This window comes from Sander lucioperca, chromosome 13 (genome assembly GCF_008315115.2).
Source record: "Sander lucioperca isolate FBNREF2018 chromosome 13, SLUC_FBN_1.2, whole genome shotgun sequence".
NCBI lineage: Eukaryota > Metazoa > Chordata > Actinopteri > Perciformes > Percidae > Sander > Sander lucioperca.
This window is the reverse complement of record NC_050185.1, coordinates 11300041-11323016: the sequence shown is the minus strand read 5'-3', so window position 1 is coordinate 11323016 and position 22976 is coordinate 11300041. Positions and strand designations below refer to the sequence as shown.

At 40.5% G+C, this 22976-nt stretch overlaps 1 protein-coding gene across 7 annotated transcripts in view; it reads right to left on the bottom strand.

The window, feature by feature from the left end:
* Positions 1–22653, bottom strand: part of LOC116064892 (connector enhancer of kinase suppressor of ras 2-like) — a 29690-nt gene extending 7037 nt beyond the window's left edge. The window contains exons 1-16 of one of the 7 annotated variants that reach the window (XM_031320255.2): positions 22130–22653; positions 17463–17626; positions 15031–15233; positions 13982–14087; positions 13123–13185; positions 12902–13021; positions 9719–9778; positions 9487–9555; positions 5364–5510; positions 3705–3823; positions 2362–2564; positions 2096–2185; positions 1037–1227; positions 708–756; positions 401–579; positions 244–317 (exon numbers count right to left, since the gene is read on the bottom strand). In XM_031320255.2, the coding sequence (XP_031176115.1) occupies positions 244–317; positions 401–579; positions 708–756; positions 1037–1227; positions 2096–2185; positions 2362–2564; positions 3705–3823; positions 5364–5510; positions 9487–9555; positions 9719–9778; positions 12902–13021; positions 13123–13185; positions 13982–14087; positions 15031–15233; positions 17463–17626; positions 22130–22193 (1901 nt within the window). In that variant the 5' untranslated portion in view covers positions 22194–22653. Of the gene's footprint in view, positions 1–243; positions 318–400; positions 580–707; positions 757–1036; positions 1228–2095; positions 2186–2361; positions 2565–3704; positions 3839–5363; positions 5511–9486; positions 9556–9718; positions 9779–12901; positions 13022–13122; positions 13186–13981; positions 14088–15030; positions 15234–17462; positions 17627–22129 lie in introns of all 7 variants that reach the window. The other 6 variants (XM_031320254.2, XM_031320257.2, XM_031320256.2 and 3 more) reach the window with 6 other exon arrangements.
* Between the last annotated feature and the right edge of the window lie 323 nt (positions 22654–22976).

Below are 22976 nucleotides of genomic sequence, written 5' to 3'. Positions count from 1 at the left end.
AATTGTCTGTTTTGCATGGTCAGTCCCCTAAATTATTCAATATATATGCCAATGTTTTTCCTGCCAAGAACCATTTTGCACAAGGTGATACATTTGTAGGATTTGATATCACTATGCAACATGACTCTGCTGTCAGCTTTGTGAATTATATTCAAGAAATGTGTACCTATGTTTCGTCCAATTTTGAGGCTAAACAGAAAAGCAATGCAAATCTAAGGAGCTTGATCCTTGATCAGTACTCACTACTTCCTTCTGCATTCAGTGGCACGATCGATCTTGAACTCTGGAAGACTGACAAAGCCCTCTGCCTTCTCATCCTGCGACGAGCAAGTGCCACATAATGAATAAAGGCTTAATAGTGTGTATTGCTCTTTTGGAGAAAAAAAAACATCATATTCACCTCCTCATTCATGTACCAGTACAGGCATGTGTCTTTCAGTATAAACCAGTACTTCTTCCACTTCTGCGAAAAATAGGTTTTAGCATCCTTCTTTTTCCACAGCCAGCCCTCACAGTCCCCCTGACCCAAGTCTCTGCAAGAAATCCGCCGCTTGCTGATTGAAGACATAGGACTTCCAGCTGCAGGCGCCAGCAAGGGAGCAGAACAGACGAAGGTTTCAGAAAACACTGCTCGAAAAACACCCGCTCGTGTCTGGGTATCAGAACATTTGAGCACTCAAGTAAAACTCTTAAACAAATGCTCGTACCTTTACTCTTCTTCTTTGACCTTGACATCAGTGAGGATCGTTCAAACACCTGCATAGTAAACAACAATGATGTCATGTAGAGTCTCTGAAATACTGTACAGGGGACAAAATGTATTTCTGCAGTTGAATAACACGAAGAAGCCGTGAATGTTTAAATGTTAATGCTTGTAGAAATGCAATGAGATGAGAAGTTGCCTTGTCTATTACTAATGTCTGTATTTGTTTGTTATATATTGTTGTTTAATAAAGTTTGTTAAAAAAATGCTCCTGCTTCTACGCTAGCATACAACAACAACAAAAATAGATTTTCACAGACATAAGGGACTGACATGGTAAAGGGAGGCAGAGTCAGAGCTGGATGTGGACAGGGAGACTTCCATCTGGAGGGCGGGGACAAGCGTGTACTGGGTGGGGCTGCCTCCTCGCTCCGTCTTCCTCCTGTTTTGACTCAGGCTGCGTCCCAGCAGGAAGTCCTCCCCCGGGGTTTTATCTTCACTCGCAAAACGAAGCAGGGAATTCTCTGCAGGGACACAACAAAGGCAAACTCAATGCTACACACACTTTACTGTAAAAATCTATCATTTACATACTAAATGCCCTGAACAGTTCAACAGAATGCTTCTGAATTACAAGATGCTGCTCCATTTTAGTAAGATAATTTGTCAAATACCTCCTCCCATCTAGACTATGGACTTTTAACCACATATTAGTTGCTACAACAGTTTATGTCACAACATTGATCATAAACTTTTATGTAATCTACTTTAAGACCAGTCAGTTTAACGATGTCCTTGAGATCGGTGATTGCTGACGTTTCAAAAGACTACCAGAACAGAAGAATGCTGTTTTCGGAAGGGAAGCCTTCAAAACTTCCAAATACTGTCTTATGTAGATAAATATAGCACAATCTGTTTTTTTTTTAAAAGCCCAAAGGAGCAACATATCACCAACAATCCCCAGAGGAAGCAAACACATCACTCAAGTCTTTCTTTGAGACTGAAATAAAGCAATTCAGTCTCCTCCCACTCTATTTACCACCTAGCTCGACAGTCAGCAACACAATGTGAAAATCTCCAGATATATCTCTATGGTTGCCAAAGCAACAGAGAGAAACGACAAAGCTGAGAGTGAGAAAAAGAGGGGTGAAGGGGAAAAAGGAGCAGTGATAGACTGTGAACACATGGAGGAGATAGAGGCACGAACAGATATGCAGCATGTTATCAGTTTTGACAGGCCAGCTCATCCTTCTACTTTTTGGCTCGGAGATCTAAGAGAGTGAGGATATTATGAGCTATCCACCCACTCACCTCAGCTCCCTCTGTCCCTCTCCGTGTCCCTCCTTTCTCTGCCTCCCTTCCTTTTTCTCTCTCCCACTGCCTCCCACTCACCTCTCCTGCTCTCTCTCTTCAGCTTGGCCAGGTCTTCGTTGTCTCCCACCCAGTTGTATTCTACCGGCATTGAGATGGGCCTGAGCCTGCCTGGAGCGAGGAGGCGCATGGAACGTCAATATTACACAGCTGCCCACACACACATCAAACAGCCGCAGACGTCTCAAAAAAATCTCAAAAGAATACAAACGTCACATTCGTAGGGCTTTGAGCTCTTGGCTCTCACGATTACAGCAGCGAGGTTTCGGATGAGGCAGAGGTCTTACCATAGGTGGGAGTGCTTCCCCTGCGGACTGATGACACCTCTTGGTTCTGGTCATACTCGTAACAGTACAGTATGGCATCTTCCTCCACAAGAGGAAATCTCCGCCGACACTCTTGGTCCAGGTAGGAGTTTGGTGACTCAGATCCCTCTGAGACATGGACATCCGATTGAGGCTCGTCACCCGACAGATTTCCCTTGTCATCTCTGTGGTAACGGAAAGCAGGAAGTCATTTAAATATCAGTGAAGATCTGGACTAATATGAGAGAAAAGAAGAAGCAATGCCATCATCAGAATGTACTGTAGGATTAATACGTGTAAACTCTTAAAAAAAAACGGCCAGGTTTTTAGTTTGAAGGATAAGGCTGGCTATATTCTATATATTTGTTGTCAACAAATCCCATGAATAGCCCAAAACCAACAATGTGTTAGTCCGTCTCTCATACTGGCTCACTTCTCCAGCCTGTCCGTGGCTCTCAGCCCCAAGCCCATTCAAAAAACACTCGCAAACCCAACTTTTTTACCCATGCATTGTTTACATTCATATTTGCTAGCTACAGTAGCTGTCTTCTTCTTCACTGCCTTTGTGGGTGGAATTCTACATTTCTTTGTGTGTCACCGACTGTCAGTCAGTGGAGTACTATGAAATCAATAGCATGAATGTGTATGGAGTGTGCTCATTTGTGTGTCCTTGTGCGTGAGCAGGATACAAACAGACACAGTTTAGAACCGAAATGCCATAATATTTTCCTGTATCTGTGTCACGTGGGTTTCGCCACGGCCACGCCTCTTTAGGAGACTAGCGGCAGGTCCCGAGTGTATTGGGACCTGTGAATGGGAGAGGTCAATATGAACACACATTATGACCAATTCTTTCGCCCCGTGGTTACCAAAGTAAATATTGGACCCATTTTTTACAACCCACATAACTCCTGAACATTCTGACACTAAAATGGCATTTTCCAGACGGACAAATCAGGAGAAAACTTTGTTCGAGACCTGTTTCTTTCACAGGAACAAACTCTCGCGAGATCTGGCAACAGCTAATGTCATCTATCAGTTGTGAACGGCCTAACAAACCTCATTTTCGTAATGCTAAATATTTCTTTAGCTATACAAATATCTAGCAAAAGAAAATATTAATAAATTATGCATTTAGGAGACAGGAAGTGTGTACCGTTTCATACCATTGGCGCAGCGTGTAATGCGCTATCTTTAGTTACAGAGAATCTTTGATACAAACAAAACGGGGTCCCACTTGTAAAAACATTGCTCCACAGCACTACTAGTGGTCAAAAACTCCACAGGGTACCTGTATTTGGTAAAGCATGCAAGTGTTAGTTCACCTGGGGGTGTAGGGTTCTGCTGGAGGAGGGGGGATGTAGAGGTCCTGCAGGGCACAGCTATTCCTCCTGGATGGAGTACTTAAAGTGCTGGTAGGCGTGGCGACACTGCTGCTGGGGCTCTGTGGGAAGATTGGCTGTGTGAGTGAGTGAGTGAGTGAGTGAGTGAGTGAGTGAGTGAGTGAGTGAGTGTGTGTGTGTATGTGTGAACATGTGCGAAAGAGAGAGAGACAGGCAGACAGAGAGAGAGAGAGAGAGAGAGAGGAACAGTTACAGGGATTGACACACAGAAATTTTGGAGTTCACAGCAGTCCAGTCAGTTAGTCAGTCAGTGACCATTTGTTCAGTTCAGACTGTGCTGCTGAGCATCTCAACCGTGAAATGAGCAGTGTACTGTACGTTTCGGATGCTCCAGTTCTAACTAGTGCAGACAAGAAGACGGGTTGGTGTGCAGTCTCGTTGTCCCTTTCATTCAGGTCAAGGAAAATCTGGTCATAGCCTACATAGTCTGTTAAAACAGTACATGGAAATAGATTGCTCCTTGTTTATTCATTATGGCTTCATAACAGAATATGTATCTAATACCTTTTTCCTTTTTTACCTTCTAGTCACATTATGATATCATCATATAATCAACTTAGCTTAAATAGTGAGAGAGATCCAATCACAATATGCCAGTTTTGCAGTGATAAAACATGGACTTCCAAAAAAACTTAGCTTATTAAATGAGTAAGAACTGACATTATTTCAACATTAGAATACTAATTTGTCACTGCTCAAACTATGCTAATATATTTCATAACTCACAGCTGACTAATATCTGAGATGTATTATGGGGAGATGTGCTTCATCATAAGACCATTATGTGTGTCAGAGCTACTGCAGGGCTTCCATAGCACACTGCTCTTTTTAATAACTCAACAAACTACCTTGACATTATTAATTTGAGTCACATCTCAGAGCAGAAAAAAATAGTTTCTGTGTTCTTTTTTGTCTCTTCTGTCCTTAAAAATGCCAGCAGGAGAGCAAATTTGATTTATGTGGAGAAGAAGAAGAATGAGAGTGTGATGTGAAGGGGGAGGAGGCTGTGCAGGACCGCGCTTCAGGGCCTCGAGGGGGAGAAAACATTTTCTCTGGCCTAGGACTCAAAGAAAGGCTGGGCTACATTAATACACATCCCTCTCATTTCCACCCATTCTGGCTCAGGCACACGATCCTAATAATGTGGTTGCTTTGACCGAAGTAGGACAACAGATGCCACTAAGGTCAACTTGTGAATGAATGATGCTGGAATGTCCAACCAATTAGTAGCAAGGTGTGGATGCAATAAAAACAAATACATGCACAATACTGTGCAGTCCATAGCAATGATATATCTCTAAAAATTATACCTTTTACAAAGTTAATGTTTGCTTCAGGGATCTTGTTTTAGATGACATTCTATTGTAAAAGCGCTACTTTAATTCAACATCATTCTCACTTTGTACTCTTACATTTTGGTAATTTATGGGCTGGTCCAGGATTTTGGTGTCTAATGTCCATGGTCTGTGCAGTCTCATTTTGAACAGACAGAAGCACAGAGATAAACACATACAAATACATATCTACACACAAATAGGCATGCACAAATATATCTGCGGAGGATGAAAGCAGTCATCATACTTGCAGAGCCAAGGGTTTCCATCTCATGTTCTTGAGCAGAGCAGGGGTTGACGTGAGTGTGCTCTGTGGCCGTTTCTTCAGCGTCAGGGTCACACCTGCAGGGTCCCCACGCAGCAAGTTCACCAAGTTCTTCAGCTGCCAGCCCACCTAGCAAACAACAATAGCATGATAAGGGTTTCCTCACACAGGCATCCCCATGACTCAGACTACAGAGATAATAAGCTGATATTTCAATATAAACATCCAGTTAATGAATAGTACACATGATTTGGATGGCTTTTCTTTACGCCTAACCCACGTCTGTGTTGATATGGCCGTTATTTTAATAATACACGCGACCTGATGGTTGGAAACTGCGGCACAGCCTCTTAGGTTCATGTTGACGAAGATGGTTAATGCAAAGTTGGATGCCAAAGGGCATCTTGTACACCTCCGGTGATATCAATCTGCAGGCACGGTCATGATGTGGTAAGCCTTGATGCTGTGTGTTATGAACAGCTGCATGCCTTGTAAATAGTCTTTAACCCAGTTTTGATGACACTTGGCACAAGAAACATCCCTCCCAGAGAAACACAGTCTGCAGCTGAACCAAATATGCCTGGTCCAGTTTGGGGAGGAAATATCCTCTCTTGCTTGGCTGACTGCACCGGGTTTCAGTACATCTTGCGTATTTCAAGCAGCCTGAGAAAACGGGCATTTTTTAGCCACTGACCTAGCAATCACTTTGTTCCTTTCCAAGTAATTTTTCACCTTGACAGCCACTACACAGAAATGTATCACACCGAAAGTGCATTAAAGAGACAGACAGGCTGAAACAGACACTTTTATACTCCAAAGCATGCTTTATTCTATGATAAAAAAAGATTGTTTTGCTGTGTCTGACCCAAAAAATGTATTTATTTAAAGCAGTGAGATGATTTGCTGTATGCTGTTTGATGTAGCTTTTTTTTGTCTCTAACTATCTACTACTTTGCCTTGGTAAAGAAATGTCTGCTTTAAGGTGTTTCTTATAAATCGTTATGTCACTGGTTTCTTCTTTTTGTCTCATTTCCTTTAGGGGATTCTTGTAACACTCTCCAGTGTTAAAATGTACTATCCCTTTTTCATGTGTGTGAAACCTTCCCCATTTATTGACCTGCACCAGAAATTCAATCTATTCTTGCTGCCTGAAGTTATTTATGTCCGACATGCTGCCTTATTCTTTTTACAGCCTTTCAATTTTGTGCACAATAGCACCACATAATTTGCCATTTCTTTAGGTTATTCTACATGTGTCATAACACTTTCAATTTTAATCACAAGGCCGCTTTTGCCTCGGAGGATTTTTCCTTCATTACTTTCCTTCATTACTTTCCTTTGGTTGATGTAACTCCTTTGCCTCAGCAGCCATTGTTATGGTTCTCGTGGAGAAGGATGTTACAATCCAGTGAACTTTGTTCTGTGTGTTACTGCTGGACTTCTCCCAGCTGCATTAATTATAGATCCCTGAACTGTTTCAAGCATCTCTTCTTTTTATTAGTTGTTTTTTTTTTAACCTTGATGTTTGTCTCTCGAGCCTGAAGATAGTCTTCCTTGCTTTAGTGTTAAGACCTTTTCAGTACTTTTCTATCCTCTGGTTTCTAAAGTTCTTGTGAGAAGAGATGGTGTAAGGAATCCTCCCACCACAGATACATGTAGTTCAATGCAACATCGCCTTGTTTCTCCAAAGGTTTCATCGTGGCTGATGCCTGCCCCCCCCCCCCCCACCAATACAATGGGATGTTCATGAACAAAAGACCCCCACCACAAATTTGTTCTTCACTATAGTCACACTAAACTAAATGAATTAACAGTATTTAAGCTGGTTATGGCAGTCATTACGAGTGACAGTGTGGTTTTGGGTAAGCCGGCACGTCAACTGAGTTTACATATTGCCATCACTGAGTTGTCAAACTCACTCAGCTGCTGCCCCTCTTTTTAGCAACAGCCGCAGCAAGATCTTTCATTCACCATCACTTCCATGGCAGCATCCACCTATGAGTTCCATACTATGTACTAATAATAAACAGTAAATACAACATAATAATATTCATTTTATACTTTTTTCCAGGTAATACACAAGAAATTAACAAACATGAGAGGACACAAGACATTCCAACTGATGTCACTCAAGCTGTAAATTTGAAACGCTGATGCCAATCAATCAAAGAAAGCAAAATGCTTCATGAAATGCACAGGTGTAATTAATATCATAAATCAAAACCCTGGTATTGTGTATGCATGGCCTAGTCACTCATCATTAATGTTAATAATTACAACTGTGCTTTTCTACTATGACAGGTTACATTATCTGCCATAAAAGAAAGATCTGTTGGGAGACAGTCTGTGTATTGCATGCACTGACACCTCCCTTCTCTCACTTTTTGGCAGCCTTTAAACTATGCTTCACAGTGAGATAAAAGAGCCTTGACACCAAAATCAACTCTGTATTTGCACTTATTCGCTATAAAAATGGCTGCATTTAGTGGGTGAGTTGACTGACTGAAATGAACCTGACTTGAGCTGTGTAATTATCCTCTTGCTGTTGCACACGGTAGCAATTATTTTCAACAAAGAGTGCTATATTTAAATTGTGCACCACTTGACAATGCTTTAATTTCTACTGAATATATATAATATTATGTTTCTACAACAGCAACAGGCAGTTTCTGCAGTTTTGTCTCTTTGCAAAAACAAGTGAAAGGCCAATTATTTAGGCTGGTTAGTGCTCTGCTCAGGTTGATGTTCGGCACAGCTAAGAATAATGTAATGTCACCAAATAAGAAGGATAAATTTGGGAGTGCCCTGGTGGTCGAGGGATTTAAGGTGACAACCATGAATGGCAACATCCACAGCCAAGGATCTTTGTTGCATGAAATGTGAGGGAAATGTCAATCAAGCACAGTCCATACACTGCCACCCTGATTTGAGGAGAGGTCTAATCAATAAGTAAAAACACCTCTATGGGTGCATCATGGGTGTCTGCGAGTTTAAATGCTACTAACAGAAATCACATTGAAAATTGTGTTTTTTGTCTACAGTTTGTTAAGGGCCATAAGCAGGTACCTCCTGATTGACTGAAGTGCTCTCATGAGCACGAGTTCAACAATTTCACCTGACTATCCCACTGACCCTGTGACGGGCAAAGAAACATATCCATCCAGTCAGAGTAAAAATCTTCAAAAACTCCCTACAAGAGGCACTACAGACACCGTCACCACATTTAAGAGTAAACTTAAAACTCTCCTCTTTGATAAAGCTTATAGTTAGGGAGTGAGGAGTCGCCTAGACTGGCGGGGAAGGGTGTGTAGCCACCTTATGTTTTCTCGCCCTGCAGTTTTCCCTGGATTAGGGTGGCACCTAAATCGTGGTTGCAGCTGTCACCGTGGTCCTGCTAAGCGCCCTGCTATGCCCTGCTACACCCTGCTATGCCCTGCAATGCCCTGCTATGCCCTGCTACATCCAGCTACGCCCTGCAGTGCCCTGCTACGCCATTAACTACTACAACACTATTTCTAGTTATAGTTCCTTTATCTTTATTGTGACTATAATTGCCACTGTTTATCATACCCCCAACCGGCACTGGCAGACAACCGCCCACCATGAGCCTAGGTCCGTCCGAGGTTTCTCCCTAAAAGGAAGTTTTCCTCACCATTCAACGTTTCTGCCTAAAAGGGAGTTTTTCCTTGCCATTGTCGCACTAAATGTTTGCTCTTGTGGGAATTACTGGAATTGTTGGGTCTTTGTAAATTATAGTGTGTTCTAGACCTACTCTATCTCGAGATAACTCTTGTTATGATATGATGCTATAAATAAAATTTAAATTGAAATTACAGCCAGCCACTTATACAAGAACAGGTCCAGTAATAGGGCTCACTGTGGATGTGCTGCAACACAGATATGAATGTGTATAAAGGAATACATATTCACAGCATAATCACAAATCATACAACATCTGAGGTATTTTTTGTGTACAAAACAAGCGTGTGTGAATAAAACATACATTTGCATAAACAATCTGCAAATGCAAAATGCGCATAAAAAAATCATATTCAAATTCAGACAACAAATGGGAAAAACACATAAAATAAGCCAGTGGACTTACCACTGTCTGAAGATTGACCTGAATGACTTCATCTCCAGCATGGATTTTCTTACAGCGGTCAGCCAGAGACTGATGGACAGATGGACAGGCAGAGTCATAACTGCAGCTCTATTTCACTGTCTTGGCATGAGCTTACTGTGATACAACCATAAGCGACACGTAACTCTACATATTACACGTGAGCAGTGAGGCCAAGATCTGCATAAGTGAACACAAAAAGGCTTGTACTTACTCCTTCTGTTGTCCCTGTGATTACATGCAAACCATCATAGGTTGATTTGATATACATGCCCTGTGGGAAGATAGCACAAATATAAAGTATTATATTTGAAAGTAAACTCTAACGTAAGGCTCCTTTAACACACGCATCTTGACTCAGCCACTTGCAGAACAGACCTGGTTCGTTGTATATATATGCAACTCTTAGCATTCGTTTTAATCTGCTTGAAGTGCAAAATTGATAGTGGTTTGGATTTATCTCAATTATTTTTTTAACAGCAGTGAAAGACGTTAATATTTTTCATATTGAGCTCAGTTTTGCCTTTTCAGACAAACGTCAAAATGACTACAGCAAGGTCTTTAAATATCACATGGGTGTACTTTTTAAACATACATGGCACCATCTGAATTTATGTAATTTAATGAGTCTAACTCATAATGCTCCTTCAAGCAGATTGAATCAAACATGGAGGATTATTTATCTGCAAATACCGTTCCTATGTTGCAGAACAGCTACATGTTTTTTCTAAAAGGGGTCTAAAGGGCATTACAAAGAAACATACACACAAACAAACACACATACAAACACACACCCAGACACATTCGGACACAGATGTGCATGAGTATGTACACACACACACACACACACACACACACACACACACACACACACACACACACAGTCTTCAAGATGAGTATAAGAGGTTTATTTTTAGGCCACTGGGCCCACTGTTGTGTTCAGGTTTTACAGAACGGATGAGAGAACTTCCATGCCCCCTGCAAGCATTTGTGTGGGGGTGGGGCTTTTATTGTGGCCCCAAGCAGGGCGCTCATGCCTGAGTGTAGGTCAGTGCGAAGATGGAGTCCATTGAAGTGCTGATGGTTATACAGTGGCGGCAAAAATAAGTGTTTTCTCTGCTACTAAACACAGTATATACAGTTTCCCCCAAAGTAAGTGCATAATCTGTAAATTTGAGCATTTTGTATTTTGGTCATTTCAACATGGACAACACGTTCTTTTTATGTTGCTTTTTATCAGCTGACTCATATGCCCATAAGCTCAGCAAAACCCAGTTTTGGGACAGCTAGTGAGCACCATTAGATGCTGGACAGTACAGCAGCACACAGTTTTACTTCAATGTTCCTACTATTTTGAAATATAAAATGATACCATGTTTCATGGTTAAAGTGCTAATTTAAAAAATCAATAGCCACTTGTCTTTCCAGACAAAGTCCTGGATACTCTGGGTAACTGGATATAAACCTTTAACAGCAAAGTCTTTGTATTAACCTCAGTAACAGTTTACAGTTTTTTACTGCAATGTATTAATGCTGTGAGCACCATAAATTAAATTCCCTTCACCAACAATGCATTGGCGTTAAAGCTATAGTGCACAACTATTTTATATTAATAATCGTCCATTACATTCAAGCCATTGTCAAATGAGTTGATACAAACCTAATTAAGACTATCAGCTCCACAAAACTCTTTCTGTATTTCTCAGTATGGCTATGTTTACAAAGTGGTGTAGTCCGGCGACATTCGCTCGCAGAAGCAGAAGTGACTGCTCCCCCCTGTCTCTCAAAGTGGCCACGTCCTTAATTATGCAGAACTTTAAGCCTGAATATAATAATACTAATAATAATTTGGGTGCGTATATAAAAAAATTCCCCCCCCCACTCACAGTTGTCATGAAGGGTGAACTTAGCTTTAGACACTATAACCATTTTTGTACCAGGCTGTAAACATGTTTAATTCTGCTGTAAAGTTAGTATTTTTAACATGGTGGTGTATGTATGGGGATTGTCTTGCTTTTGGAGCCTGCCTCAAGTGGCCACTCGAGAAACTAGAATCTCCGCAATGGCTTCATTTTTCAGCATCGGAGGTGGCCGCTTGTTTTTTTTCTTGCACACTCTAAAATTTACTAAACTTTCCAGTTTTATTCCTATCAATATTTTGAAGGTTTCCACAGTTTTTTTTTTCAAGTAAATAGCCTGTGTGCTTGGTCCCTTCATGGTCCCAAAACACCTACAGAAGAAAGAGTAAAATGATAACTGATGATATAACTGGAACAAACAAATCAGGCAAGGTTAGTATTAGTGATTGAGCAACTGAATTAGATATTTTTGCAGTGAGTGAGATGCATGCTGCAAGATCATTTGCATATGCCATATTTGAACCAAAAGAAGTCAATATGCTGTCAAACGTCATGCTGCTGCAATGTCTGTAATTAGTAGGTTTCACCATCATCATCCAGCACTATTAGTAGTTTTGTACTTTACTTTTTTGGTAGCTTTTTCCTGTGTTCAATTCATCAAACCTGGAAAACAATTTAACATCTTGATGTTTTAAGTATATTAAACCATACTCAAGTGTAATGAAAAGTATATTATAAACCTGTGTGGGGTATTGGGCTTGTATGCTTCTTACATATTGTTGTGTTCACCTTTAAAGAAAGTCTCTACGATGTGATGCTATTGACTCTGTTCATTAGCTATGTCGCTAACTTTGGTAACCTTTTTAGTTTATAGGCTGCTAAATTACATGCACGCTGCAAGGCCAAAAAAGGCAATATGCATTTCATTTTTCTAAAAAGTCTTAACTTGTTATATAGAAACTACCAGTATACTACAATGAAACATTTTACAAGCCATGTAAAAGGTAATTGCAGTGAAATTGCTTAGTATAACTTTCTTTTAATTTTCTATGTGGAAACTGTGTATTTCATACAAACAGTGCACACGTATACCATATGAAGGTAATTACATTTAGTAGTGATATTCATTGCCTTTTTTTCTTAATATGGAAACTAGTTAGTAAGAAGTAGGCTTTACAGTACAATTTGGGCTGAAAATATATATTCCTCAGTAACTACCAGCTATTATATTGGCTTCTCAAGTCACAATCCAGTATTGTATATATACATATCACCATCTTACAATTAATTTCAATACAATTACTAGTTTTTATCTTAATCTTAATTACTGACTAACTGCTCAGTTATGCACTACAACCATTTCCCATTATATCAACATTGCTGGGTAATTGTTTAGTTATTTCTTGCAATAACTATGTAATTAAGCAGCCTGTAACTTACATAGCGCATCCTCTAATGACATACTGGGTAGGATGACCAATAAGAAACTTACAAAGAATTAGCGTGGTTCTCAAAGTCTGATTGAGGGATAGTCTTACCAGTCCTTCAGTGGATTTTATGTTGGCTAGCTGCACAACCTCCAAATGTGCAGCCTGGGACACCATGGGATCGGAGGACAGAGAGATAATGTGGTCGCACACTTCAGACAGAGTTTTACACTGGGGAGGACATACCAGGGATGAGTACAACCTCAAAGTGTGCACATTATAGCTTAATTTACATTCAATCCAGTGTAAAAAAAAAAATGTCAGCAACTCACCACATTCAGGATTTTGTTTTCTGTTTCGTACACAGAGCAGTCCTGGGGAACATTCAGAGAGCACTGTTACCTCAAGAGAATGTGTCAAAATGGAGTTATTATTGGCATTTCTGCTGTAGGTGGATATAAGCAAAAACCGAGCAGCTTGGCACCTATAACCCCCAACACTCCCACACAGGCATGCACAAACACAAAACAAATGAATCACCAATGCGGAGGCATGTCTCTCTCTCTCCCTCTCTTTCACTCTGCCAGTCTCTCTCGGCCTTCAACGCTCCCTCTTTCACTCCCACCTTCAATTTTTCCTAGTTACATTTTCCCTCAACTCCATGTTAACATTATCCCCCATAGAGACTGTCCTAAAACCTATAAAGCATCACTTTTCTCATTATTTACTGATCTGATTACTTTCACAAATACACTGATATTCAAATCTGATGAACATTTTATCTGATCTGTCTTTAGTTTTGAAAATATCTGAATATTGGATTATGTCACGGTATGAAGGCTTTTTTATGTCGCACAGACGGTAAAAACTAGAACATTTTTCAATAACAGAATGAAGTTCTCATTCTGGTATCAGTGATTAGCTGAACTGAAGTAGTTATTAAGTTATAGACATTTTAACAGTTGCAAAGCTTTGTTGTTCTTCATGTATATCTTCCGTTGTTTAAACCTCTAAGTTTTACTCATGTTTAAATATGTATATGGATGCAATTTGTGCATAAAATAGCAGTTGTGTTCATGTATTAAAGGCTGTAGATTCTATGTGTATTTAGAATTAATTAATTCATTAATTGGGATATAAACTTTACTCAGCTGTATAATAATATGATATTATATTATACAATTGATTTACCTGTTGTACAATTGTAGTGAGCTCAAGACACAGCTGAATCACGTTGTTTCTAGTCACGGAGTAATCTGCCACTGCAGCAAATGGAGACCTGAAAAAGAAGGAGCACCTGGAATGAACCATTAGATCATTCTTCCTTTGAGACAAAATAATTGGTAAATCTGTGGGAACATTTCCACACACACAGTTGTGTCCATTAGCACACATACACACGCATTAGGATTCCTTTATTTCTATCCACATTTCAATTTTTTTTTTTAAAAGGATGTAAAGTAAGATTTAGATCTGGATGTTCCTTAAATGTACAGTGTATCATTGTCCTGAAAAACAATGATGTAAATGAACATTAAGTGGCTAATACACATTTAGTATATATATATATATATATAAAAACAGCATCTTTATTCATATATGATTAAGGCCAAAATGAGCTGTCACTGTGTAATAAATATGAACTGTTAAGCATTCCTCACCAATACATACTGTACACCTAAAAACATTTTCTTCTCCATCCTTGTTAACAAAGATGCATTTAAACATAAAAATGAAACATTGATTGTTGGTTTATTGCTATTGGATGCTGTCTGCTTTGAACTTCCAAATTTGTCAAACACACACAGACACACACACACACACACACACACATTGGCACAACCACACAGAGACGCAAAGGGATAAAGCAACATATAAATAGACTTGCTCAGTGCCTTTTTAGCCACCCTGTCAAAGTCTACTTATATAAGGACTTTGCTCATCTTTTCTTGTCAGTTGATTGGTCAAGGACATAACAATAAAAACAAAATGTGGTAAAAACACACTAGAATCCCCAAAACAGACTACACGAACCAATGCATAATGCCAGATAAATAACATGTTCTCATTCCTTTTAGAAGCCAATTTTTTCATTGATTGCATGTCATTTTGTAAAAATGTAAAGAAAATCCAATCCATGTATGTCCCATGAACATGTATGTAAGTGTGTGTCCAAGTGTTTACACATGGCTTTTAACATGATTAAATGTATTACAGGTGCATCTTTTTGCAAATCTCACCTGTCCAGCCACGCCAGAAGGCTTTTGGCTGCAGCGATCAGGTCCACCACAGAGGTAAGAAAGTCGTTGGGAAGCTTGTGGGTGGCTTGGCCATCGTAATGGCCGCTGCGCCGTCTGCCTGTGATGAAGTTCTGCAGATTCTTGGCAGATGCGTTCAGCTTATGAGAAAGAGTCTTCAGATTCTCAGTCTCCAGCCCATAATTCTAAAGGAGAGAGGAAATTAACTCACTCGGTTTGACCAGTTTGTCAGTTTTTGTTTTAGCTGGGATGCACCCCAGAATTTCTCCAGTGTGGAGGCTGAAACTGATTGTTGTCATGAAATTGTTCTGTGAATTAAAAAAAAACTACTGACAGAGGAACCAACCTTGTCACAATACAGAAGATGCTGCCCTATGACAAACACAAAGAGGGATGAAACCACTGACCCATCCACCCGGCCACACTCCCCTCCATCTGTCATGTTACATGACGAGGAATAGCGGAACACTTATTACCCCCATACGCCAAACTGCACGTGGAGGCCTGTGTGGGCGTCTGTCACGTCAGAGTTTCTTGGGAGGGGAGAGTGCGGCAGGAGGGCCACTAATCATATTCAATACAGCAGTGCCTGAGAGACTTAAAACTAAATCCCAGTTACATAAGGAGCTTTGGGGCTGAAGCAAGGCCCCCCCTTGCAGTGATGCAGGATGAGAGGACTTTAGATTCAGATTGCATCTGTGACCTCAGTCCATTAAATCTCTATCCAGTCTCTTGGGCTAACACGTACCCATCTTCATCTCTATTCCACCCTCTCTCCTTTATTCCTACTTCTCATACATCCTTCACAATCTTCTCCTTTTCTATGTCCTCAGTCTAACTGTTCACCTTAAACATCACCACCAAAGTGGTGCTCTGTATTGACATCCATGTATACTATATTTTTTTAAGATTATTTTTGGGGCATTTTGGCCTTTAATTGACAGGACAGCTGAAGACAGGAAAGGGGAGAGAGAGAGGGGCGATGACATGCAGGAAAGGACTCAAACCCGGGCTGCTGCGGTAAGGACTGAACCTTAGTACATGGGGCGCATGCTCAACCAGGTGAGCTACCAGGGCGCCTTATGTATAATTTCAGATTGTCTGACTATCCCTTCAGAGTGCAAATCTAAAAAAAAAAGGGTCAGAAAAGAAGGAAATTAAAGCATCTTAAGAAAAGATTCAGCAGGTGGATGACCCACCTTGTTGATACGCCTTGTTAAAAGCTGTAAAGAATAAAATCCATTAACTGGTAAGTTAACTTCTAATAGCAAATATTGCCAACTTCCTAAATAACAACTTGCTAAATAAGCAAAGAAATATAACACACCAATAAATAATTGGATAAACAATGAATGAAAAGTGTTCCATAGCTAAGATTTCCCCCCTTCCTAAAATCATGTGTTTTTTGGCTTGATGGGTGTGTTATATTAGTCTATCTATTTATTATTGTAAATCCACACAAGGTAATTGGCAGTTGAAAAACATCTTTTGCAGATCCCCTCTTTAAACACACAGCACACACACATGCAATTGAGGAGGTAGCACAGGGTCAGCCATGATACAGCGCCCCATGGAACAGCTGAGTTGGGGGTTCGGTGCCTTGCTCCAGGGTACCAAAGCAGTACCCAGGAGGTGAACTGGCACCTCTCTAGCTGCCAGTCCACACTCATACTTGGTCCATATGGGTCCATGGACTGAGCTACTGCCGCCTACTGGGTTTCACTGAAGGAAGAGACTCTCCTGAACAGGAAGTAACATCTTCATTGGTTTATCTTAGTTCATTGGGATCCTGCTGACCTGAATCACAAGGTAACACAGGTCTGAGGTTGCTGCAGTGACATGTAGAGTGAGTGTCACAAGCTGTATAAATATTGGGCTTTCACTACTTCAGTAGCACATTAGCCCGATCAGCAGAGCAGCAGTCTATCACGCTTACACACACAAAACTTGTGTTTCTGAGACTAAGAGCAGAAATCCCTTCCAGAGGAGGCTATAATCCATGTCAGCACTAATGACAGCTGTAATATTTGCCTGTAGAGGATATTTTGATCTCTGGTAGATTTGCTGTGATGTTTGAAAATTAAGGCCTTAAGCATTTTCCCAATCAAAATTCACCTAATTCTGAAATTACTGACTTCGTTCCCTGATTAACAAACTTCAGGGATAATAACTTTATGGAAAATTACAGTTTAACATCATTAATATCAGTTGAAATCTTACATATCCAAAATGTCTAAAAATTGACTAAAAAACAACCTTATTTTCTAGCTTGACAATATGACATTGTTGGGGTTAATCCAGCAAATTTTTTTAAAAAGCTGAGGAGGCACCAAATGCTCCAACAGCATTGGTCTGGACTCTTTGAGGTGACAGTAGAGAGTAGTGGGAAGCGAGCGTGGGATGCTTGGACTCACCAAAGCACAAAGTAAGTCCACAGCCTCCAGTATGAGCTCCTGGTGGCCGATTCTGGACACTCCCAAATCCTCCAGCTCCTGGTGGGTGATACGAAGCAGCTGGTCCCCTCCTACTTTCTCCTTCTCGAAAGTCTTGATGTACTGCTGCAGGCAGTCATCCAGGCCTGAGGGATTTACACAGGAAAACTTTCAGTAGAGCTAAACAACATGAACATTTTGTTTGCTGGAGGCATCAGACTTTCTGATTTCTTATGAAACCTCTATTTGCATTATGTGTTAATAACCCAATAGCACTTGATATCGCTGTTCTTGCCAGAATATGTGCTGTAAATCTGTAAAGTGTGAGCACAGGTTGTATTGAGTTAAGTGTGAAACAGTCCGTGTCAAGCAAGAATTCCGACAGATTCCTCCTCCTCAACAGTCCTGAGGTGTAGTTTGAGCTTTAAACTAGAAGCTTTCAACTAAAAAGGGGCTGCGTGTCTGTGCTCAGCTTGTGTTACATCTTTCACTGCTGCTGCAGGTGTGAAGTCTTACAGTGAAGCAGTCGATGAAGTGCAGCAGACTAAAACAAACTGATTTTGCGTCTCCTGTCTCCATACATTTTTTAACCTTATCAACGGAGGATTCAAACTGTGCTGTGTTAACACATGCATCAATACAGTATGTACCTGGTGTACAGGTGTTAATCGTTTTATGTCCACCCTCTGTACTCTTAGCTTCCTACCACTGTCCTAATGATCTCAAATTATGTAGAAACAATGTACATTGTGTGTTGTAAATAGCAAATTCATTTTAACTCTGTAATAAAATTTTGATTTGATGATTGAGTTTTTGACTGCTTTTTTGATTTTTCTTTTTTAAGAATTTTTGGGGCTTTTATAGGCTTTTTATAAGAGCAGCTGAAGAATGACAGGAAAGGGGGAGGGTGAGGGGATGACACCCAGCAAACTACCGGGTGAGCTAGAGGTCGCTCCCAACTATACACTTTTATCGTCAATTTCTGTGACAACTTTCATATCAACCAAACACACTATTTAGTGAATAACTAATTTAAGGGCAGCTAATGTTTTTTTTCATTATCGATTATTGTGCTAATGATTTTCTCAATTAATCGTTTGGTCTATAAAATGTCAGAAAATTGTGAAAGAAGTCCATCATAATTTCGTAGAGCCCAAGGTATGTCTTTGAAATATTGCATGTTTTATCCGAGCAACTGTCAAAAAACCCAAAGATATTAATTTTACTATCGAAGAAGAAATACAGCATTTCATTAATTCAAAAACAGCACATTTCAAAGTTTCTTAGCAGTACAGTCTTGCAGACTTAAACGATTAATCGATTATTAAAACAGTTGAAGAGTAATTTTCTGTCGATTGAAAATTAAATGAATTGTCAAATAATTTCAGCTCCAACACATTTATATACGTATTTAGTCTATATCATAGAGGAACGTCACCTGAATGTGCTCTGAATGCTAACTGGCTATCCTTTTACCAGACAGAGAGGGTAGCCTTTGTATGTTTGTTTTCTATACACTCAGTCTGTTTCCATCTTCTCAGTAAGAGGGACACACACACACACACACACACATACACACACACACACACACACACACACACACACACACACACACACACACCTCTTTGCTCATCTCGTCTTCTCATCGCTGTGGACCAATCATATACATGTGTCTCAGTGCTGTGCCTAAACCTGATCAAGCATTCAGATCAGGTTTAGCTGGCAGCTAAACGGTGGAGAGGACACATAGGGAGTTTCATGGTTTTGCATAAAATTTAAAGGCTTAACTAATCAGCCTCTTAACCAAGTTAATTGAGACTCATTATGTCAGTGAAGTATTCCTCATGTTACCATAGAAACCATGAAGCAGGGTTTTGGCAGGGATTCTCCCTGACCGCAGGACCAACTAAAGAAATACGTGAAGAGAGGACATGATGCTTTTCAAAAAGTGTAGCATGAGACATCTAGCTTTTATAAGCAAGTTCATTAGCAACTTACTCCCATGGGATTTTACATTTTTATGTCAAGCATCATATAGCACTATTTTGATGGGTATAAATGAAATGGGAGAGTTAAGACACAAAAAGTAAGACTAACATGCTGTTTCTGCTTATGTTTCAAACTGAAACACCATATCTGTTTCATACTTGTTCTTCTGGCTGTAGAACCGTGTAATAGAGAGCCCCTCTAGATGGAGTATACTTCGCTGATTGCACTAAGTAATCTCCGCTACATCTATTTTTCTGTCCATGTGATCTACAGGTCAGATTAAGAGGCACGCTGAAGAGAAATAAATTAAAAGCGCAGCACTGACACATCCTGATCTCCATTCTAGATGATCCACTGGTAATGTGAGGTAAGAGAGAAATTTAAGGCTGTTAGCGTTGTTAAATAGATTTCTGTTAATCTGACTTGTCATTGATCACTGTCAGTGACTGTCACTGTGTGCAAGAAAGACTGAAAGAGAACAAATATAAAACTGATACAGTATGATTCACAAAACATAAATGATGTTAATGCACACTGCCAGGAAGAGCAAAGAGATTAGACTAAGCCTGCATTAAGTCTGTGCCTCAAAACACACACAGTTCATGAAAACAATACTAGAAATGTACATATCATATGTGTTTGCGCAGCTACCAGGCACTGAACACACATTCGGTCAAAGCTGGAATTCTTTGCTCTTTTGTGAGGAGAATCTTTTCTTCTCTTTTTCTTTGTCACAGCTGGGACACAAAACACTAACAGGGGGTGGAGAGGGATTGTGGGAAGGTCATAGGGTGCCCCTATTTGGCCTCCAGTGACATCACAGAGCGGTATGATAATAATGGAACCTGTGAATGCTTACGACAAAACGCTGCCAGTCCTCAGGAGCTGAGAATGGATGTGAGACAAGAACAAAACCCCCTCTTGGTTTTCTCTCCCACAGTGTCTCTCAGTGCCACTCTGTCCCTCACTTTAAATTACCATTACTGGGCTCTGGGCACAGAATTGTCTCTGCTCCACTTGTCAGATGTGGGACACTGAAGAGCCCTCTCTCATTTTCAATCTACCGCTTCTCGCTCGCTACATTTTTCACTTGTGCTACCAGTTACTTTACAGATCATCTTAGATCTCATTTAAACTGTTGTGGCCATTCTGTCTTAGCTGTTTCTACGCATCCTATCACCCTTGTGTCTCCTTTGTCAGTAAAAATCCTCCATGAAGCTATACACTGTCTTTACTGAGCCAGCACACTCACAAACACCCTGTTTCAAAGGCAGCATTAGATTCAGGTATTTGTAACACACAACTCATACCAAGAGAGGTCTGATGCTTGCAATCAGAATATGTCTGAGCCAGCAGAAAAGGCCCTACAGGCTTAGAGTTATGAGTAAGTGTGCATGTGTGTGGAGGCGATAAAGATGTGTATGTATGTTTCATCGGGAGCATCTCTGAAGGGCTGTGGCATGTGGCTCTGCAAAACAACATAGATAACTAACAGACAAATACACAGACCTACTGAGTTTAACATATTTTCTTACATCTTGTACATAGTAACAGCACCGCCAGTGGCAATTGCTTTGTAATGCAAACAGACAAAAAGGCAGCAAATCTAATGAGTTATCTGTGCCCTGGTAGCAGCTTGTGTGGGCCATTTATAGGTCTTGGACAGACAATTTCCCTCTAAGGATCCTCTCATCCAACACAGCTACCACATTTTATCAATGATGAATTCATTGGAACAACTATATATTAAGCTTTCCAACTTAATTTGAATGCCCAGGCCTTCATTATTCACAGTTCAGTTTAGTCAAAACATCACTTTCTCTCTTGGATGTCAGTTAGCCTTAAGAGTGCTTCATAACCAAACTGGATCCTATCTGTGCACGTGTATTTGAACCTCATTTGTCTGCTGGATGTTTCCCAAATGTGAAGCTATGTTCTGATTTACACTCTAATGCTTATGCCTGAATAAATACCTCGAGCTAATATAGGCTACTCTCAAATACTAATGAGAGAGCATCAGCTTGGGTTTCAGTGCACTATGAGGTTTTTAAACTATTTCTCAGCTGCGACTTCTTTATGACTAAGAACATCTTAGATCAACATTTGGCAGTTGGCACAGATGGCTTTACAAGCTCTGACATTGTAGAGCTATGACATAGGCTAGCTCTTATTTTATACATTGCACATATCAATCTTGTTCGATAGCCTAACTTGAAATATAGATTCTGACCCCAGATCTGGTGAAAAGGGTTATAATTTGTGTGTAATACTGGATCTGCGCTATGTTTCCCAGTCTCCTGCGAGGCAGCCCGCGCGTTAACAATAACCACCGCAGGACACAATAGAGGTTTTAAACCGTTTGAATGTGTTGGGCTCTGGAGAACATGTTGCTCTGAAAGGGCAAGTCGTCTCCACATTGTGTAAGACTGAAAAATCGATCAAATAATTTAGGGCTGGCTGTAATTAAAAGCTCTAGAAACCGCATGCCGTTGAGGCAAAAAAACCCGAGGCTCAGCAGGTGTTTTGTTCTCCTTTTGGCATCTCGAGTGAAATCTGTGTTGAAATGCGTGTCGACTCGCAGCGCAACACTGTATTCTTTGCAATATCGCAGTTTGGTGATATCAGTTTTTATTTGGCTAGCATCGTGCCTGAAGCCTTACCTTTCATCCAGTCAACCACTTGACTGGAGCTCCACTTGCTCACAGGCTCCATAACCAGTGCCATGGAAGAAGTTTGCTGTTCACGCTTAACAAAAGAAAAACACCCCCAATAACAAACCCACTTCCCCTCCTCAAAAATGTTTAAAAAAAAAAGAGAGAATAAAATTGGAAATTAAAAACACTAAATAAAAGGGTTCTGTGAAATCTTCTCTGCTGGTTTGGGGTGTTTACAAACAACACGAGGTAGGTCCAAAAGGTCCAAAATATCGCTTTGACAAGGCTGAGTGCAGCCCAGCAGACTTATGCACATTCCTGTGCTGTTTGCTCGATTGAAAGAGCTCCTTTACTTGTCATTCATGTCAGGCTCAGTGGCGGTAATGCTGGTGGGTCGCTGCTGCCCGACCCCCCGCCCTTCCAAAATACATCCCAGTACCATCCAGGGCGGTGGAGAACAACGCACAGACTGTCACTTCATACTCTGGAAAGGTTGGGTTCCCTCTGAGCATCCTCCCTCATGTACAGACATGGAGTCATAGCCTTCACCGTGCGAAGTGTTTAAGTATGAGGGGTGATTGGTGCCACAAAGAGGCAGGAGGAGTTTTAATGGGAATTAATGACATCCAGATTATACCGGATTTTGGTAAGAACAGCTGAGTAGCCTACGCGAGAAGCTTGGCTGAGTGGCAGCACGTATTTGCACTGTAGTTCAGGCATGAACAAGCAGAAATTGGCAACCATGTAAAATGACTTGCTGAGTGCTGACTTCTTAAAAGAAAATAATACTGTAATTGAGATTTGTAGATCATTCAGTAGTTTTACTGTCCATCTAACCACTTGTAACAGTATA